Genomic DNA, 19,810 nt, shown 5'->3' on the forward strand with positions numbered 1-19,810 from the left:
GAGGGGTAGAAAAATTGCATTTGAACTTGAGCCTGGGAAGAAAGGAGGGGTGGGGGAAGGTGTTTTTTTAGATTTCCTTATTTCTCATTATCCTGCTCTGTTTGACTGGCAATAAATTAAATTAATATCCCTGAGTCAAGTCTGTTTTGCCTGTGATGGTAACTGTTAAGTGACTTCCACGTCCTTATTTTGACCCACAAGCTTTTCATTGTATTTTCCTCCCCAGTCCTGTTGAGAAGGGGGAGCGACAGAGTGGCTTGGTGGGTACCGGGCAGCCAGTCAAAGTCAACCCACCACAAATGGTTACAGTGATGTAGGAAAAGTGAGTCAAGGACATACCACTGGTGGCTCCAAAGAGCAAATTCCTGGGGAATCTGGGCCTATGTCACTTGTAAATGCTGTCCTCTGTAGGAGAAGTCTTCGGGATGAGCTGATGAAGGGACATGTGGAGCAATGGATCAATCCTGTTGACCTCCTCCACAAAGGAGACATGCCCCCAGACAGACAAAGTTTGGAAGTCATGATAGATGAATACTCAAATAACTGTGATGGTAGGGATGAGTGTTTTGTAGAGACAATGGATGGAGGTTGTTGAAATGTTGAACCTGGACCAGGACCCATATCCTGATCCACAGTGACAAAGGTGGAGACTGCAACGCATATAGATGTCAAAACCACTGTGATGCTCTTTATTTTGGTGTTTTGCAGCAGCAAAACTGGAGTTTCACTGAGCACATGTGGACACCGCTACCACAATCCATTTCTTTTGCCTGTTTGTAAGATGTGTCTATTAAGATTATGGTGACCCTAAAAGCAGAGCTCATAATGAACTTAACATGCATTTTGTTGAGAAAGGTGGAATGTATTGGGCATAACTGTCACGGGTTTGGTAGCAGTAGAGCAGCAGGAGAGAGAACTGCAAGAAGAGGCCAAGGCTGCAAACTCCTCAACGGATCCACCACAGGACACAGCTGAGCCCATCAGTCAAGTGTGGGGACTATGACCCAGCCAGAGAAGTCTGTAGCACAAAAACATATTTAAGAATGAGTGGTAAAATAAAAAATAAAAAAAAAAAAAAAAAAAAAAGAAAAAAGGAACAAGGCCAGAGCAGGTGAAGAGAGGAGGCAGATGAAAAGAGAAAGACCACACCAGACAAGAAGGAGGAGAGGCGAGACAGGAGCCAAACTACCAGCATACAAGTAGATGCCACAGCCAAAGCAGCGGCTAGAGGAGCAGCAGTTGAGCGGTGGGACGCTGAAGGGACTGCCACCTGCGGAGGAACCACCATGCACTACCCCAGCCCCCTGTGCTCTCTCTCCGTGCTCTGGAGGGGTCAAGTGCAGTGTGCAGCGAGGGGACTAGAGAACAAATGGGGAGGAGATATTTCACAGGGACAAGGACAGCCTTCTTAAATACGTTTTTGCCTATTACCAGAATCAGTAATTGGAAGTGTGTTTATTGACAATAAGTTAGATTTCTTGAAATTACACCAAAATCAGTAAAGCAGCTTTGGCTACAACAAAGCTGGCAATAAAATTATACAAATGAGAGGCGGCAGCAGAAAAGGTGATAATAAATAGGTTGAAATGCTGGGACTGCAAAGGAAGAGGGAAATCAGACCTGTAGAAAATAGGCCTACCTCTGGTGTAGCAGGATAGTATTCAAACCTGAAAAACTTAAAAAGTAATGCTACAAATAAAGTAAGCCCACCCATACAACCCCAGCAGTAATGAAACAGCACAGCAGGGTTCTGCTTCCTGCAGCTGTGTTTTTCTCCAAACTTGTTTAATGGCATTAGCTAACAGTGTGGCTCCAGCTCACTCTTAATGGCTATTTTAAAGGCAATTTGTCTCCTCTCCTTAATTTAGCCACAGAGTGCAGCACCAAAAGAATGAGAACAATTCTCCTGTCTGTAGATCATCAAGCGTTGTGCAAAAGGTCCAACCCTGCATTAGAAAGCATGACTACACAGTACTCCCCACAATACTTGGAAGAAACATTGTCTCTCACCTAATCTTCAGTTTAACAGTTTTGCAAAAGCTGAAGCACGTGTGACTGGTGCTTCATATACTAGAACCTGCGATACCGGGAGGATTTTATTCTTCTTCAGCCTTGTAGGAAGATCCAATTAATTGCATTTTCCCAGTTATTTACATGGTAAAATTTTAAAAGTAATTATTAAAAAAAAATTCTGTATAGATGTAGAACAGTTATGTAAAATAAATCCATGGTACTCCACCTACAGTTCACACCACAGTTATTGAAATGAAGTTGGAAACTATTTTAAAATCCATTGTATTTTTTTCTGAGATTAAATTATCAGAAATTCCTTTTACTAGTGAGGCAGTCTGTATTTTAATGAAGAAATCTGTATTAAGAAAAGTTGAAATTATTTTTCCAAGATAACAAAGCCTTCTAGACAATGACAGATCATGGAATAAACAGTTTTTTGCTTTTGCTCCCACACGCACCTGGCTGTTACAACTTACAAAAATCTGCTGTAATAAAAACAAAATTCCCCATATATAATTTTTCATATTAACTAAAGAAAGAAGCTACCGGTGCTAGTCACCTACTTTTTCAAACTGTAAGCACTTCCTGCCCAAGGAACTTCAGCATTTCAACTCTGAATTTATATATTTCACTCACAGTTATATGTATATCTGTAGTAACTGCTACTATAAAAATACAAATGCTTAACTAATTGCAAACAATGAAACTGACAGTTGTATGAATTGGCAGATGGATAACACAGAAGATTTACAAAGTTCTTCGATCCATTTTATCAACTCCCCTGCTCACTTTTGACCTTGCAGAAATCCCTTATGCTCTGTATCATTCCTTTTCCCAGTCTATGAAGTGACACTGTCTCCCTCTCACTTCAAAACAATGAGCTCTTTTGGACAGAAAGCAATCTCTGGAAGCTTATAGGCAATGTAAAAACTGATCCCCTGTTTTTAGGTAACAAGAATTTTGTCTTGCAGTTCAGGAGTTAATCACATCTTCCCCCGCACACCCCACCCCACCGCCCCCACCCCCACCCGCCTTTGGCAAAACAAACTAGGAGCTGTTGCTGTATCTGCATGCCTGCCTCATCAGAAAAAAAAATTCTATTTCAGGATTAGCAAGAGAAATTTTTGTATATGTTGTATAAGACCTCAAACTAGTTGCCAATGCTGTAAAATACAAACAGGTAAGATTTATAGCTGAGTGGGATAAAGAGATCACTCAGCTGGAATGGACTCAAGCACAAATACATTTTGGACAGGGTAACATTACATGTCATGGAAGTAAGTCTAGAAAGACTGCATGTTGAGAGTCTTGCATAAAACCTACCACCACATTTATTTACTACTATTTAACAGAATGTCAACTAACTGAAGTTCCACTTCTAATTAACTTCAAAAGGCGTAAAATCTAGGATTTCTGCACTGGAACTACAATTTTTTTTTTTCCTTTTCTTAAATTCATAGTAAAGAAGTGTTCCATGTCTCTTTGGTGAAGGGACTTCAAAGCAGAAAGTATCTCATCCACAAAGGTATTGCCTAAGGACATGTCAATTTAACAATTCCAAATCTGATTCTGTATTTGAAATACTGCCTTGCGTGTATGTGAATTCCGAAATGTACTCAGACAATGTGGTTAGATACTTGGGCTCTGCCTTTAAATGAGAATATTTTTTTAACTGAATGCAAGAACTACTATCAAATGCCCAAGTCTGCAAGCTCAAGGACTGCAAGAAAGCAACTAGTTACACTATTAAGCAGTTTCTTACACAAATATTTAGTAATTGCTCAGTGGTATGAGAAAGACTGTGGAATGAAATTTTAAAGCAAGGACCAAATTCTGCCATCCTTTATTTGCTCAGTAAAACACTAAGTAAACGCAACTTAAATAAATTTAACTGATTTGTCATATGAATAACAGAAACAAACTCTGGTCCTAATTTTTCTTCTTAAATGCTGAGTGCTAGTTGTCCCCTTGATTTATAATTAACCCTGCTCAACCACCACTCTTCCAGAATGGCTGCAAAGCACCTTTATCAATAGCAGGAACTTTCATTAAAAAAATCTGCAACAAAATAGCTTCTATAAAAGATTTTGGCCTTATGAATGGTGGTGAGGTCAAAAAAAGTTTGCCTCAGCTTTCTCACAGAAGAAGATAAAAGACTTTAATCAAAGAAATAGTTACTTTAAAAATAAAGTGATATGGGGAGAGATAGGAAAACATAGCTTGCACTGGAGTGGAAATCTAAAATAAAAAGAGGAATGTGATCAAGTACAGAATCTGGGAAATTAAAGAAGTGACTTTTTAGATCAAATAGTCCAGTAGTCAAACACAAACAAACAAATTAAACACAACAAACCACCCCACCCCATCACCCCAAAAAACCCCCTAACAAACCAACACAAAACAAAACCACAGCAGACCAGTAACACAAAAGACCACTGAGAAGGTTAAATAAAAAGAAAGCCTGATTACGAAAAGTCAGAAGTAGTTGTACAGATAGGAAACAAAAAAGAACTTTTTTCTGTCTTCTTAGAAGTACTTTATATCAAACATGTATAAAGACAACAATAAAACAAAAGACAGAAGGTGCATGTAAATTAGTGAATTTGCAGAAGAGACACGAGCATTACTGTGCAGAAAATACCTCAAGAAAACAAACAAAAAAGGACAATAGATTCTCAGTTTTAACAAGTTTTAATATTGGAAGATCCAACAGTAGTTCTATTAGCATGGCGAAATTATGTGATTGGAGACTCTTGGAAAAATGACTTCTTGTCTTTCCTCTCTCTTGAGGTTTGGGCTATACTGTTCTCAACATCAGTTGCTATTTCTTATTTACATTGCCACCACCCACTTATGGCCCTGTCAAGTTTCAGGGCCTCAGTGTCATTCTGTTCCTGGCTCAGTGTCCCCCACATTATTTAATCTTTATACCTAATTTATTCTTTTTGCTTCCTCTTTTGGGGGAGGTATGGGGCAACAGAATATTGCCAAGTATGGGTTTACATCTCTCCCCAATGGGACAAAAACAACATAAACAGCGGAAGCCTACAATAAAGTACACATAGAAGTACTTCCTCTGGATGTTTTGCTAGCCTCCAGCAACTCAGGGACATCACATGCTGGAAGTGACCCCTTGGCATTTAATAACAATTTAATCCTTGACAGATTTTTCTTCCATGATTTTGTCCAATTACTTTCTGATCTTCAAAAATACACAAAACCCAACTATAAAGAATTCCACTGCTTTGATACATGTGTGAAGAACTACCATTTTTTCATCTGAATTTCCCACTACTCATTTCTTCTGATGCCTTTTATTTCGTGTGTTGGCAAGAATAGCCAACAATTGGTCCATATTCGCTCTGTGTGTCACTTACACATTTACAAATCTTTATCATGCTGGACCAGTTGTCTTTCCAGCTAAAGAGTAGCCCACTTTGTTGTTTCTTATATACAACTCATCCCATACTTTGATCATTTGTTCACTTTGTTCGAACCTCTTCTGTTTGTGAATTTTTGTGGGGGTTTTTCAGGCCCACAGGAGGGCTGTGGGCCTGAAAGAGACAGCATGCATGCAAGCAAGCAGATGTGCATCTAACATTAAGCGTAATTTTTCAATGCTCTTGGGCACTGAACTGAGGTTTTCATGGAACTTGTCATTATAATCCCAAAATCTCACTGTTGATGAGTGTCCAGTTAAAAGCTTTTTTTAAAAAAAAAAAGTAAAATTAGAATAACATTTGGTGTATGCTTTTATTACCATTTATCTACACTGAATTTCCTATGCTATGTTAACGTCCAGTTACTGAGCTTCATAGTCTTTCAACTTTTCACAGCTGTCCCTTCTCATTACCACTCTAAATAACTTAATGTCATGATGAAATTTTATCACTTAACTAGTAAATCCTCCTTTGCATTACTTCAGAATATGCTGAACAGCAGGATTCACTGGGGGCTCCACTGAGGACAGCTCTACAAACCACAAAATAAAATTACAATCACTACGAAAACAGACCAGTTACTGCTTAAACAGACCTGTTTACTATTTGTTACATGACACAGTTTTTCTTCTCATGAGTCCTTTTATTCAAGGTATTTAATGAGGGCACCTGCCAAAAGTAGCCTCCACACACTGCTTCAGTCAGCCTGCTTCTGAAGGAGCCATGAAGAAGGTGGGTAAAGAGCTGCAGAAAACTTGTGAGATATGTCATCTGTTTTCAACAGCTGCATTGGGCTAGCCTAATACTGCATATTTACCCATGAACCTTCTAGTTCTACTCTTTATCATCTTTTCCATTAATTTATTTGGTACAGGTATTACTGCAGCCTCCTTTGATATGTGGAAGGATAAGCAGAAACACAGTCAATAACATGCAGTACTATGTCACAGCACTCTCCAAACTAGACAGCTGCAACAGTCCTTTACCATCTCATACCAACACAACCCTCATGCCAGTCCCTCTGCTGCCTTCTCCTAGTCTCCCTCATCCGAGGCACGCTTTCCCTCTCTCTGCTTCCCCCACTCTCCTCCTTGGCTGCTCTCTCTTCACTGGCTGCCCAGCCCCTTAACAGAACCAGCCACAGCTGCATCTTGTCTACATCAGCCAACCTGCGCCCCTGAAGCCAGCCCACAGCTGTATATTATCAATGATAATTAACGCAGCTTCATTCCTCTACAGTACTAGAGGAATTATCAAGATCTGTTGACAATTTTAGACCATTGGAGATGTTCAGATTTCCTGATGCCCACACTCTCCAAGTTTTCACTGCTGACTAGGTGAGATGGCAATGAGGCATGATTGTCCCCAGAGAACTGATGATTCTAGAGCTGAACATAAATTTTGTGGCCAAAAGGTCATTCTGTGATACTTCATCCTCCTTTCAAGAACTTCCTTTGAATCAAGTGTTCTGAAAGTTTAAAGCATTTGTAGGAATGACTGCCTCCTCAGAAGGGGCTGCATGTCATTATATACACATCATGATGTCTAACACACAGATATTTCTGTGCTAAGTATTGACAGGTGTCTAGAACAACAAAATGATAACTATGATTTTAAATAACATGGTTCTCATTAAAAATGTTCATTTAGAGAGTTTCATTTGTATGAGTCAAAATAACTTCTGACTAGTAAAGGTCGCTCTTCTCCACAGGTTATTGCAAATAGATGCTCTCAAGACTGATCAAAAACTCTAGCCTTCAAAACCTCAAAATACTAAAATTACTGTGGACAGCATTTGCCAAAACCTCTGAATAAAAAAAGTCTGTACACATACATTCTTGTCATTTCTGGATGCTTCCGCCATATATTCTCAAGCAGGAGTTTGGTACTCTCACTCCTCGTGCAGGAGAAGAAATACGCAAATTTGTAACTGTTAAATTACTTACTAGTTAAGTTTACTGATGATTTCCTGACTTCTAAGCTACCTCTTATTTTTTAAAAGCTCAAGCAAGACTGAACGCAGATCTGTTGAAAGTCTTAAAGTCAAATCCTGGTCTCCAAGGAAGCTTGTTAAGAAAATAAATCCCATCTCAGGGATGAAAGGGTGAGGAGGGTGAGAGGGGAACAGCAAGAGAGATCACAAGCATAATCTTAATTCAGATATCAAAATATCAACTCATTTGAGGACTAGTCTTTGGATCGGTACAAGCATATGCTCGCAAATGCTCACCCCTAGTCAAACAGATTGAAGTATAGAGTGCAAACTGAACTGAACGGTAAACCTCAAGGGTTAAAAATTTGCTGTAAGAAACAAGATTTTAGCTGATGATACCAATTTTCATATAACAAAGGAAGTATAAGGAAAACAAAATAGATGTGTCAGAAATTGTGAAGGCATGATGGGATAAGAAAATGAGGTGTTGAATATTTGAATAACAGCAATGCTGTGATGAATGTATAAATAGACAGGATGATTTGTTGGCATTATGCTGCTGACATTATTATGCCCATTAAGTAGCAGGAGTGCATCAACAAAGAATTATACACTCAAAGTGTGTACGAAGCTACCGCCGGCCTCAAACTGTGCCCAGTCATGCACAAGCCAGGCACACCATTCAGACTCACAGTGAATTAAGCTAAAGTAAAAAGTTATACAACCTGTGCAAATGCCTACATTATGACTGGAATACTCTAACTTAATGAAAATGCACTATGCTCTTATGAGATGTTCAGAAAGTATTTTGTGACTACATAATGCCAAGAAATCAGATTACTAGGTATAAATGTTACACATAACAATGCAGGAAGTAAAATAATTAAAAGTGGACTACAATTTATGCCCGTTTCTTGACTGTCTGTAATCATATTTCTCTTGACTGTTGGCTAGATGGATGTCAGCTTAAAATTACAAGGAAACAGTGCCAGTTTTCATACATGATTTTACATTCAGTTTAAATAACTTTTTGATACCTGATCACTAGTATATGAATTCCTACCCTCTCCTCTCCCCTCTCTCACAATGCTCCAAATCAAGACTGTAGCACTTCGCAACATTTTAGGGAATGTATAATGGTTTTTTTCTACAACTGTACTGCACAAACATAATAATTCCAAGGAAATTTTAACTGGCTCTTTAAAAAATCAAATAAAAATATCAAGTGATAGAAATAATCCATTCAGGTTCTGGATAGCAGATGCTTGCATTCACAACAGTGGCCCAAAAACCCTTATACATAAATAAAACTGATTCAAGTATTACCCACTTCTGATGAGACAGTAAGTACTCGGGATAGCTTGCCTACATGTTTGTATGTGTGCTTGTCACTAGGTTAGTTTTTTCAACCTATTTTTGTTGTTGAAGGAGTAGAAGGGCAATTTTTTTTTTGGCCATCTGTTCCCACTATGCTATGCTTATCCCCTCATAAACAGAAGCAGCTTCACCCACAGTGCTCTGTGATTGCTTTGTACAATATACCACCAGCCTAACAGTGCCAAGCATGCCTGCTGTGCAAACCAGCTCCATCTTCCCTCTGAACTAATTGCATCCACTGCTCCAAGTTAACGGAATACTTTCTTCTGTATCTCCTTTGCAAACCACAACAGCTGTTGCAAGAAAGCCTGCAGTGCATACTTTAATGCTTGAGGCCTCTTCCTCAGTTGTGGCTACGCAAAACATCCTGGGATAATGTGCTTCTCTAGAGGGTGCCAACTCATGGAGTACAAGACATAATCAATGTAATCATATTAAAAACTATAAAAGTCACCTTAAGTCATACATCTCATAAGTTTCTGCTATGAAGTTTGTTCAAGCTCATGCTTTGTCATTTGTAAAAATTCCAGATAGTAAGAAAGATTCTGGATCAAGACATACATTTAAATCTTTCTGATAAAGTTGAATATGTTAGAACTGTAAATAGATTTCCTCTGAAACCTTCCAGAAGAGCTTATTTGAAATTTCTTCAACGGTTCTCTTCAAAGAAAAAAGCTCTGTTGACTGAGCTGTTGCTTAAAAGAGCTTCTTATTAAAAAGCTTAAGATTTTAATACTAATTTGAAACAATACAATTTATTAAAATATCCTATAGTATCTTTAAATACATTCAACATAGAAATTTGTGTTACCCAAAATCAGTGAAGTTGCAAAGTAACACATTTAAATGTGATCTTCTAACGCCTCCAATTTATTTTGTCTTTGTAATATACCCTGCAATTAAGAATTGCTAATCTCTTCATTACCAAAACAGCTCTTTTCTACCTACAGAACATTGAGTAAAAGCTCAAATCACCATTTGTTGAAAAATTTTAGTTATGATGGTTTCTTTTTCATTTACTGACAATATCTGCAGGAATCATATCCTCTTTTCTTTTAAAAGCCTCTTTCTTTAGATCTTGTCGTTATCTACCTCATTCTCTTTGTGGGACAAACCCCCGCCTTCTTAAATTCCAAACATAATGACATTCTACTCATTTTAATCTTTCAAAACTGCATTATCAACCCAAAGTCTCAAAAATGAAATAAAAACTCTATTCAGACAGAGAACATTTAGATAGTATTTAAATATGAACTATAATGTAAGAAAACAGGAAATAACATAGGAATAGGAAAAAGACAAAAACCCCCTACGGTGCTGCCCATGCTGTCTAGCTCAATGAGAAAGATGAAAAGAACACAGAGGGTGAACAAAATTTAATCTGTAAGAGTGCTGGTGTTTGCTTACAGACAGTTTTATTGTAAACTTTTACCATCTGACTGCTGATTTTAACTACTTAGAATTTATAATGGATTGCACAAGTGTCTCTAGTTCATCTCAGCACAAAATGACCAAACTCAGTTTAATACACAGTTGTGTACATAGCACTTTAAATGTAACCTTTGCACAGCTCCATGCTCAACTTGTGTCTTCATTGAGCACTACCTGTCTCATAGATGACTACTTTCTGACTTAGCACTCTACTACTAGGACAGCACAAGCAAAACTGAAATAACACAAATAACACTCAAACCACCAAACATAACCTTTAAACTTGATCTAAGAGACTAAAGCCAGTTAGGTCACACTTCAACATGGGAATTTTAATTTTTTTTCCTCCTGCAGGAACCTATTTCTGCATTTGAGAACTCCAACAATGTCATTAAAACAGCTCCACATGAATTGATTAACAGCAATTATCAAAGAAAAATCAACTAAAATCAAATCAAACATTGATTTTGGCTCTGGTACATTTAGTAATAACCAAACTATCCATCACAGTTTAAAAAAACACTTTAATATGCTTTTAACTTAATACTTCAAGAGTCACTGTTTTTTCATTTGCACTAAGAATTTAAACCCTTTAAAACAAGAGTTGTAATGCAATTCCAATCAAAAGAAGAGACAGTAGAATATTTTTTTCTTTTAAAAAAAAATCAGATAAAAAGTACAGAGTGTTAATTCAGACAGGCTGTAAATCCAAGTGTTAAAGGCTGTGATCCATGCAATGCAGTATTAAAGTATGCACAAAGAAGCAAATCTGCTAGGAATGGTTTTGGTATTCCTGCAGTCTACTCATATTTTTCCCCAAGAGAATAGAGTATGATCTTTTGCATCATTGCTTCCTAACTCAATGCCTCAGAACTTTCTCAGAAAGTCTGTGGCTCACCCCAGTGGTAAATCATATCCAATAGTTCACTTTTTCATATCTTAAACCCTCTCCATAGGTGCACACTGCAAGGAGTGTGGGTACTTAATACCTGTTAGCAGCTAGCATCTGGAAGACTGACTCTTAAACTTCCAAGGCTATCAGGTTTTACCCATGTTTGTGTTCATGGGCTCCAGATTAATATCATCACAATTACCTTTGCTCCTACATCTGTAAAATGTTCTAGAAACAAAACTTTTTAAAAATCAGAAAACTTACGAGGAAGTTAAGTTTCTACAATTTCACATATAAATTTAATTTATACTTAGTCTTTCTGGTGCAATAACTTCCTACAGTATGAGCATATTTTTTTGCAATAGCACAGTTTTTTAATTTCCTGTAGTACACAAATACATTTTAATATCTTAGTGAAACCTAAAGTAATAAACTGGGTTTTACTAGATTTTTTTAAATACTTATTAAATATCAGTAGTTCTTACTAAATTGTTAAAATATTGGAAAAACACATTTCACTCAAAATCACAGAACAAAATAAGAAGGCTTAAGAAGAGTATCAATTCTAATTGGACTTTCTCAGAATATGAATTCTAAGCACATAAAACACTAACAGCCTCTCCCTGCTTGCCATTTTAACATTAATATCATTCCACCCTTAAAAAGCAATTCATAGTCTTTAACAAATAAATATTATTACATTCTATAATTGCTTTAGAAAAAAATATGTAATCAGACAGATATGTAGGGACAAGCATAAGTATCAGCCACAGTGGGAATTATAAGAATATCCAGCAATTGTTTAATATTTCAGTTTTGAATATTGAAGCTCATCTCTATCACCACTTAGTGGTACTATCTCAAAAAGTGAGAAACTTTTCATGCAGCATAGTCAGTACTACTGCTCACTTTTCCAAAAGTTTCTTGGCATAGTATCTTACTTTACTTTCATTACACTATTTTTACTCATCCTACTACTTCAAAGTCTTTTTCAGTTCCATTTTTCATTAGGCTTCTAGAAGAATCATTTATATGTTAAACGATCCGTAATTTTTCTGTCCATATTTTAATAGAGCAAACATTTTAACAGCCTCAGGGATACTAATTAACACTTTACACTCCACTACAAGGCCTAAAAAAATTTAAGCAGGTAAAATGCCAAAATACAGATGTGCTTAGTCCACATTCCTTTGACTTTCAGTAAATGCTCAGGCCATACAAGAATTTACACAGCTAGGTTCAATTCAGTTAGCACTTTATAGCACTGGTTTAAGCCACCATTTACCAGGATCATAACCACACTTAAACAGCACATGCTGTGACCACCCACTGCTGTGGTAAGATTGCTACTGAGATTTATATAAGACTGACTAGTTTAAAGCAATTTCTTCAAAACTGTCTTAAGAACATATGCACAATCAGGAAAACAACCCTCTCAAGTGTACTGCAGATATAATTCTAAGACTCAAAGTGTCAACACTTGAAAATGGAATTAAACGTTGGAGTCTCTTCAGTCTTGGAGGGTGCATCATATTCAATATTTGACTATTATCTCATCTAGCACTGCAATACTTCTTGTCTCTTCTCCCTGGAGAAGGCTCAGGGGGGACCTCATCACAGTATTCCAGTATTTAAAGGACAGCTACAGAGAGGACAGAGGCTCTCTCTTCACAGGGAGCCACATGGAGACAACAACAGGCAACAAAAAAGAAAAGTTGCAACGGGAGGGGTTTCATGTCAATATAAGAACATTTTTTACAGTGAGAAAAATCAGTCATTGGAATAACCTCCCCAGGGACATGGTGGAGTCCCCATCACTGGAGGTTTGCAAGATGTGACTAGACAAGTGGCTAGGTAATCTCATCCAGGCTTCCCTTCCCACAAAAGGGCGGACCAGATGCATTTTTTGAGGTCCCTGCCAACCTGGGCCATTCTATGATTCTGATAAAGCAGACTTCTGGTCCCGTGTGAAAGACAAAAAAAAAAAAAAAAAAGCATTGCAGAAGTGGTCCTGCATGGAGAACTGAAGAAGTTAATTATAAAATGTATCAGAAAGTCTGAAAGGAACACAGTAAATTCTCAAACAACATGGCAAGGCCTGAGTATCGGAGACCTGATAGCTTTCAGAATTTCTATGGACCTCTTGTATCCTTTCATTCTTGCTGTATGATCAAATCAGTCATATAATCCAAAAGGCCTAATAGAACATTATGTACTTCTGACCAGAAGGTTGAAACCACTTAGATTTTGAAAATAGAAGAATTTTAAGGATTTTATTTTTAACATTGAGTTCTTCCAGAATGACTATGTACAGACTAGATAAGTAACTTCAATTCTGTCCTCTCAGACCCTTGCTGCAATCAGAAATAGGTGAGGCAGAATTTGGATGACTAGTAAGTCAGCAGGATGAATGTTTTTCATATGTTATGTTTCTTGTCAGGTGTTTCTGACAGGCACCTCAGGTGACATTCTAGTTACATCAGTGCGACCAAATTAATTTATTTGTAATACAGAAGATTTAGTAAGAAGAAAACTTATCCTGAAGTATTATTCATTTTCTGCACCTTGTTTACCCAACACTATGCTTGGCAGGTTAAAACAAATCTTTTAGTTCTACACATAATACAGATTCTTTTTATGCCCCTACATTTACATTACAAATATATAAAATTTCATTCTTTGGAACAGTGCAGTTTTGAGCTTAAAAGAACAGTTGAACTATTGGACAAAACTGGATCAACTGTCTCTCTTTTAATCTTTTATTACTTGATGAATTCTGCTGGTTTATGCATGACTGACTATCATCTTTACACTCATTTAAAGAAAAGCATGGTTCACAGGAAAAATGAAACTATAACACAAACAAAACTCCAGCATGAAGTTGTTTAAAGCAGGTATCTGGAAAATACTTTATTTCCAGTATCTTTCCCAGATGGAAATAGGACTTCACCCCATGTTACTTAATTCTCTTGATTATTCTCAACAGGTACCAGTTGTAATCAACCACTGTTTCACTAGCTCATTAGCTCCTGATTTATTTCTTTCAGCAATAATATGCAAGAGTGAAGCAGAGAGATCTAAGTAATAAGAAATAAAGTGAAATGAGGCAAGTATTACTACCAAAAAATCCAGGCACCATAGCAAAATGATATAGAGGAAGGTGACATGAACTTCAAAGTTGAATTACACACAACAGAAATAAGTAACTTAAGGCAGTTTTAAAATGACTGGACAAAAAGACCAGTGCAATAGAAAATGTGCAATACACTTCTGTTTGTTCCAGCTTTTGCAGAAACTACCTGTCTTACATGACCCACGGAGAGGAAGTTTTGTCAGCAGCAAGTATGTAAGAGAAGGGAAGCAAACCAGAAGGCCATCTAGATTAGCTAAACTACTCCTCAAGTTAGCTTCCAAGAAAGGTACACTAATCACAGTACAAGTCAATAGAAAAGGGCTGTTGTGGAACAGTGGGGTGGAGTTTATCTGCAGCCATTGGATCTTATCTTTGTAGATCTTGGCCGGAAAAAAAAAGAAAAAACAAAACACAAAAAAAACCCTAACCCAAACCAAACCAAACAAAAAAAAAAAAAAAAAGAGAGAGGAAAAAAAAACTACCACCAAAAACCCCAAGCCACAAAAAGACAGGAACAATTACATAATTAGTGGTTTTGGATAATAAAGGTAAAACTATTTTTGCAAGTTTTAAAAGGAACAGACAAGAATGACAACCAATTTTCCTCATCTATCTACCCCTCCCTCCAAGTGACTAGATTTAAAAAAGCATTTTCTCCTGCTTTTCCTACCTCAGGAATACACTCTGCAATTGAGAATTGCCAGTTTATAGAATTAGATTTTTCACTTTTGCTGCAGATTTGGTAGAGCACAACTAAAGAGATTATGAATGGCAACACTTTCTCACTTAAAGGCACGTCATGTATCCACCATCAGGTGTCTCAGCATATGACAAATGTTCTGCAGAATTTGCAATGGACTGCAGTGAAATAAATTCCATTAAATCTATTCATAAAGTTGCAGTTAAATTGAAATACATTGAAATGAATCCCATAAGTTCATAGACGTAAATTCCATCTGTTTCACCATCTTCCTCTGAAGGCCAAAATAATCTGACTAAAACCTAGAATCTACTCTTCCTTTTCATTTACACCAATATAACCTAATTGCTATACTATAGTAAAAGACTAAAAGCAACTCCCAGATTTGATATAAAACATATTTCAATCCCTAAAGCAAATTACTTATAAGACATACTGTAGCTTTTTTTCTGCATTAGCAGCATGTTGACTAACAGCACTCCATTTAGGCTATTCTAACATAACAGTCATAAGGCTTTCATTTTTAAGTTTACAAATTGCCACCTCCGCTCCCCTCCTGAAGAGACAGTCAACTTTTCACTAATCAAAAGGTGAACCGACAATAAAGAGAATTTTTCTCAGTAGTAAAGCTGTTGGTATTAATACTTCTTTCTACAAAATACTTTCCATAATGCCCCTGAAGGAAAATGGAAGCTTTGTCAACAAATCACATCTGGACAAACCCTAGTCTTATGGAAATACCTAAGAAGTAGAAACAAAAGCCTTGTTTATACTGCCCAGTGGACACTACTTTTTATACATATTGAAAATCTTCCAAGACACTTTACTATACCAATATAGGGGTAAAAATATCTAACAGGCATCATGCCATCTACAAGAACCCAAGCGATCAGGACAAAATTCTGCCCCATTTTGATCTGTAGCAAAACCGCTCCTACACGTTATTTTGGACAGTCAAATCAAGCTAGCCGATGGAAACAAATAATTCAGAGTACTTAGGTATTTTTGAATTCACACCAAAAGCTTGCAGTTCCCAGAAGTTTCAAAGAAGCATAATACATGAGGAACTGCAATACTAGTTATGAACCAGAACAATGACTGGAGTTAAGACAGTTATTTACACAAGAGCTGTGCTCATTGCATTTGATAGGTTCAAGGAGGTATATACATCTTTTCCTTCAAAACAGCCAGAGGCCCTTCACCCCTCCAGGAGCTGTGTGCTCTGCCACACTCCAGCTCCCTACCAATATGACCATAGGAGAACTGGTCAGGAGCAAAATCAAGAATCTCGTTGTAAGAACCAACACAAGAGGAAACCAAAAGCAATGGCAGCACTAAACTTTAGACAGCAAATTGACTTCCAAACAAATTTAAATTTATGACATTAAGTTTTTCATGTTTTTCCATGCTCCACTGACAACCATATGACAAAAATACAAAAACAAAAGGTTACATTTCCTTTCAAAGATTTATAAAGAATCCAACCAATAACATTTTCCAGCTTCTGGATTTGCAAGTTGATTATGAATGACGCACAGTGCAGATACAAAACTTCAGTGTGTGAAATTAGAGGCTTTTCTAGCAAATCTGTACTTTGGGCATTTAACTCTGACACACCATTGTAGTACAAAAAGAAATGCCACCTGGTGTGTTTATATAACATAAATATAAATGAGTTCAATCTAGTAACAGGAGAAAAACACTCAGTAACAACAGCAGCTAAGTCACATAAGATCAAGTTTTACCTTCAAAACTCCTATGTCAAAGCCACACTCAATTATCCACTAAAAAATTCCTTGAAAAGTAGCATCATACCACTCACAATGCAGCAACAGGAACCTACGTCCCCTAATGTCATTATCATTGTACTACAATCTAGGGTATTTTCACTAGGGCAGTGACAGCTGTAGTAATTGTATAACTACCGCTCACTTAAGCTTTATTAGCAGTTCAGGTGGGTGGGTGTTGATGTTGCTAAGGAAAACAAAACAAAATAAAGCAACCAGAAAATCCAACAAAACCCCCAAACCACATGTAGCCAGTATTTGTTCTGCTTAAATTCTAAGGAACAATTGTCAGAAGTCAGACAGTTTTTAGTATGGTGGAAAACAAATCAATATGCAGGAAAGAGTGTGACATATTCATAAAAGGTTGCAAAATTCCACTTTCAGCTTTTCTACTACCATAACATAAAATAGTTATGCAGGGGCCGGCGGGGGGCGGGGGTGGGGTGGGGAATGCTTATTCCATTGTACATGTTGTAACACCTTAGGTAACAAGCAAAAATCTTCTACACAAGCCAGTTTTCAGTTTTGAAAAATGATTCACTAAGAATTTAGATGCATTAACTCCAAACAAATAAAAACACATTTCAGGTGACACAGTGAAAACCCCAAGTATTTATGGTCAGTTTGTAACAATCTTACAGGTTGTTTTATTAAATTGTTCCAGTTTTCCTAATATGTTCAGCTGGTTACAGCTAAGGAGGAAGTTTTCCACAATTTTCATCCTTACAAAACCACTCCAATCTGGCCAGTCAGACAGCAAGCACCTATTAGACAAACTTAAAATTCTATTTTACGTACTCTAACTTACCTGCTTGGGAAGCCGGAATAGAGAATTTTTATAAAATATATCTTTAGCCTGACTCCATGTTCCATCAATGATGATCATAACAGATGGACTAGAAGACATCACTGCAACTTCTTCCAAATTGGTTGCTTCGGCTCCAGGATACAGAATTAGAGTATTGGGATTTCTGCACACAGTTGCTAATTCAGGATACCTTCAATGCACAGACACAAAAAATAACAGTAATTATTTAAAATTTTCATGACAAATACATACTTCCAGATATTCCCAGTTACTAACTCCCACTCATCTCCAAATTTTACTCAAGTTTCAAGAAAAGTCAATCACTCAGCTACCACTTTCTCCTTTAAACATCTCAGAAATTGTTGGTTCTCCCTCAGGTCAAAAGCAGAGAAGATAAAATCACCCAAAAATCAATCAATGAAAGCTCAATAAAGCAATATATCAGGAATATTTTCTGATGCTTTAATCATTAAGTCTTTAATGTCTATTAAAATCTAAGGTGTTTTGAATTGTTTACTGAAATTTAATGTATGTATTCTAGCAAAATTTATTCACATGGCACAAAAAAATACTACAATCATCCCATTTTGAACCTTATATATAAAGAGCATCAGCAATTCACAGTCCACATCTACAGGATATTCTTGAAAATTTACCTATTTAATTTTTTTTTCTTAATTACTACTTTAGAGTTACAGTCCTCAAACTCCCAAACTGTACATTCCCTTCTTCCTTCCTGTTGGCTTCTACATTTGGCAATGGTACCAGAGGAGTAACTACTGTCTATTAAGTGTTCACTCCATATACATGGAAATTCTGAAGATTTTTTAGGACACCAGTGTAAGTTTATAAAAACGTATGAAAGGCATTGCCATTGAAAGCCTCAAAAAACACCTAGTCAAGTAGGCTGGTAAGGGAAAATCTGAGAAACACTGGCCTTGTAACGAAGACTGCATTACTTTAATCAATTTCAGCAGTATCATCATGTAGTCTTCAGAACTGCCTCAATCAGAAAGCAGGAAGAAATGCAAAGCAAGGGCTGGTTGACGAAGTATGTCACAAAGAATAAGAAATGAATTTTGCATATTACCTCACAGGTTATAAAGAGTAACTGATGTAGGAGGAGGAGAAGAGCAGTATGTAGTTGAAATAGCATGTGACTATGCTCTGAAGTGGAAAGGGAAGCCAGTACAGCTTACCAAAGAAAATAAGATGTATCAGAACAAGGTTAAAAATAGCCAGCACACAAAGTGGGCTCTCCATACTACTATCAAGAACCCCTAGGTGCAGGAGCATGGACACAGACACAGGCAGGATGTAGATACGTAAGTTCACACAGAGGAATTCCTAACGCCATTGTGACCCCACAGCTTTTATGCCCCAGGAGCTGGGCTCCTGCGCCAGTCCTCCAAAAATCAAGCAAGAATGTCTTTCTCATAAAGGGGTGGGTGGGAGGAAGGCTAGGGAAGAAAGCAATGGTTAAGAACAGCATTTGAGTTGATATAGTCTAGTTGTACTTCAAATCTGTGCACCCCATTATCACTCTCTGGGGACTTATGTGAAAACACAATTTTATCAGTGTTTAGGTTCAGGCAGAATTGCAGTGCCTAAGACATTGAGATCCTGAGTTTAAGACTCTTACAAAACCATATGGGAATTATATGAAATGAAAGAGAAATTGAATTTGGTGTATCAAAACCAATAAGCCCAAAGGTAGTATTCCAATTTTTTACATTCCTCACCCCCCATCCCCAGGCAAACAGTTCAGACTGATTCAACACTATGTTGTTCATTACTGTCAACATTATTTAATAACAAAATAAATAAATAAATCTTTCTTTCCAAAATGAACAGTAAAAAGAGTAAACAGAGACAGGAAATTTCTAAGATTTCTGTTGCAAATAGAAGTACATGGCAACTTCTCTGCCCGCTATTTTTTCAAACCTATTTACATTATGGTAATTTGGTATCACTTTAATTTAACCAAGAATCATGCTACACAAAATCAGAAGCAAGGGGGTATCTCATTACAGGCTGCCTAGCATTCAAGGTTAAAATCCAGAAAATCTGTCGTAATTTTCAGATGCTCGTGTTGAGAACCCAGTTCCTTGAAGAACAAAGCATCCTAATTCTGGGATAGCAGAGCTTCCAAATTATTAACATCTCTTCGATGATTAAAAATAAATAACGAATTCTTAAAACTAATCCAAAATCATAATGATTATGAAGAACTACAAGTTCATATTATGAACACTACAGCTGAAGCCTTAGTCTTTGAAATACTAATCCATTGAAA

The 19,810-nt window shown here is 37.0% G+C and overlaps 1 protein-coding gene across 1 annotated transcript in view; it reads right to left on the reverse strand.

Moving 5' to 3' along the window:
* The window catches only part of DTWD2 (DTW domain containing 2), a 96,561-nt gene that overhangs the window by 21,014 nt on the left and 55,737 nt on the right, over positions 1–19,810 (reverse strand). Inside the window, exon 4 of the mRNA XM_040580496.1 lies at positions 17,515–17,704. Coding sequence (XP_040436430.1) covers positions 17,515–17,704 — 190 coding nt within the window. The remainder of the gene's footprint in view (positions 1–17,514; positions 17,705–19,810) is intronic.

Source organism: Falco naumanni, chromosome Z, assembly GCF_017639655.2.
Source record: "Falco naumanni isolate bFalNau1 chromosome Z, bFalNau1.pat, whole genome shotgun sequence".
NCBI lineage: Eukaryota > Metazoa > Chordata > Aves > Falconiformes > Falconidae > Falco > Falco naumanni.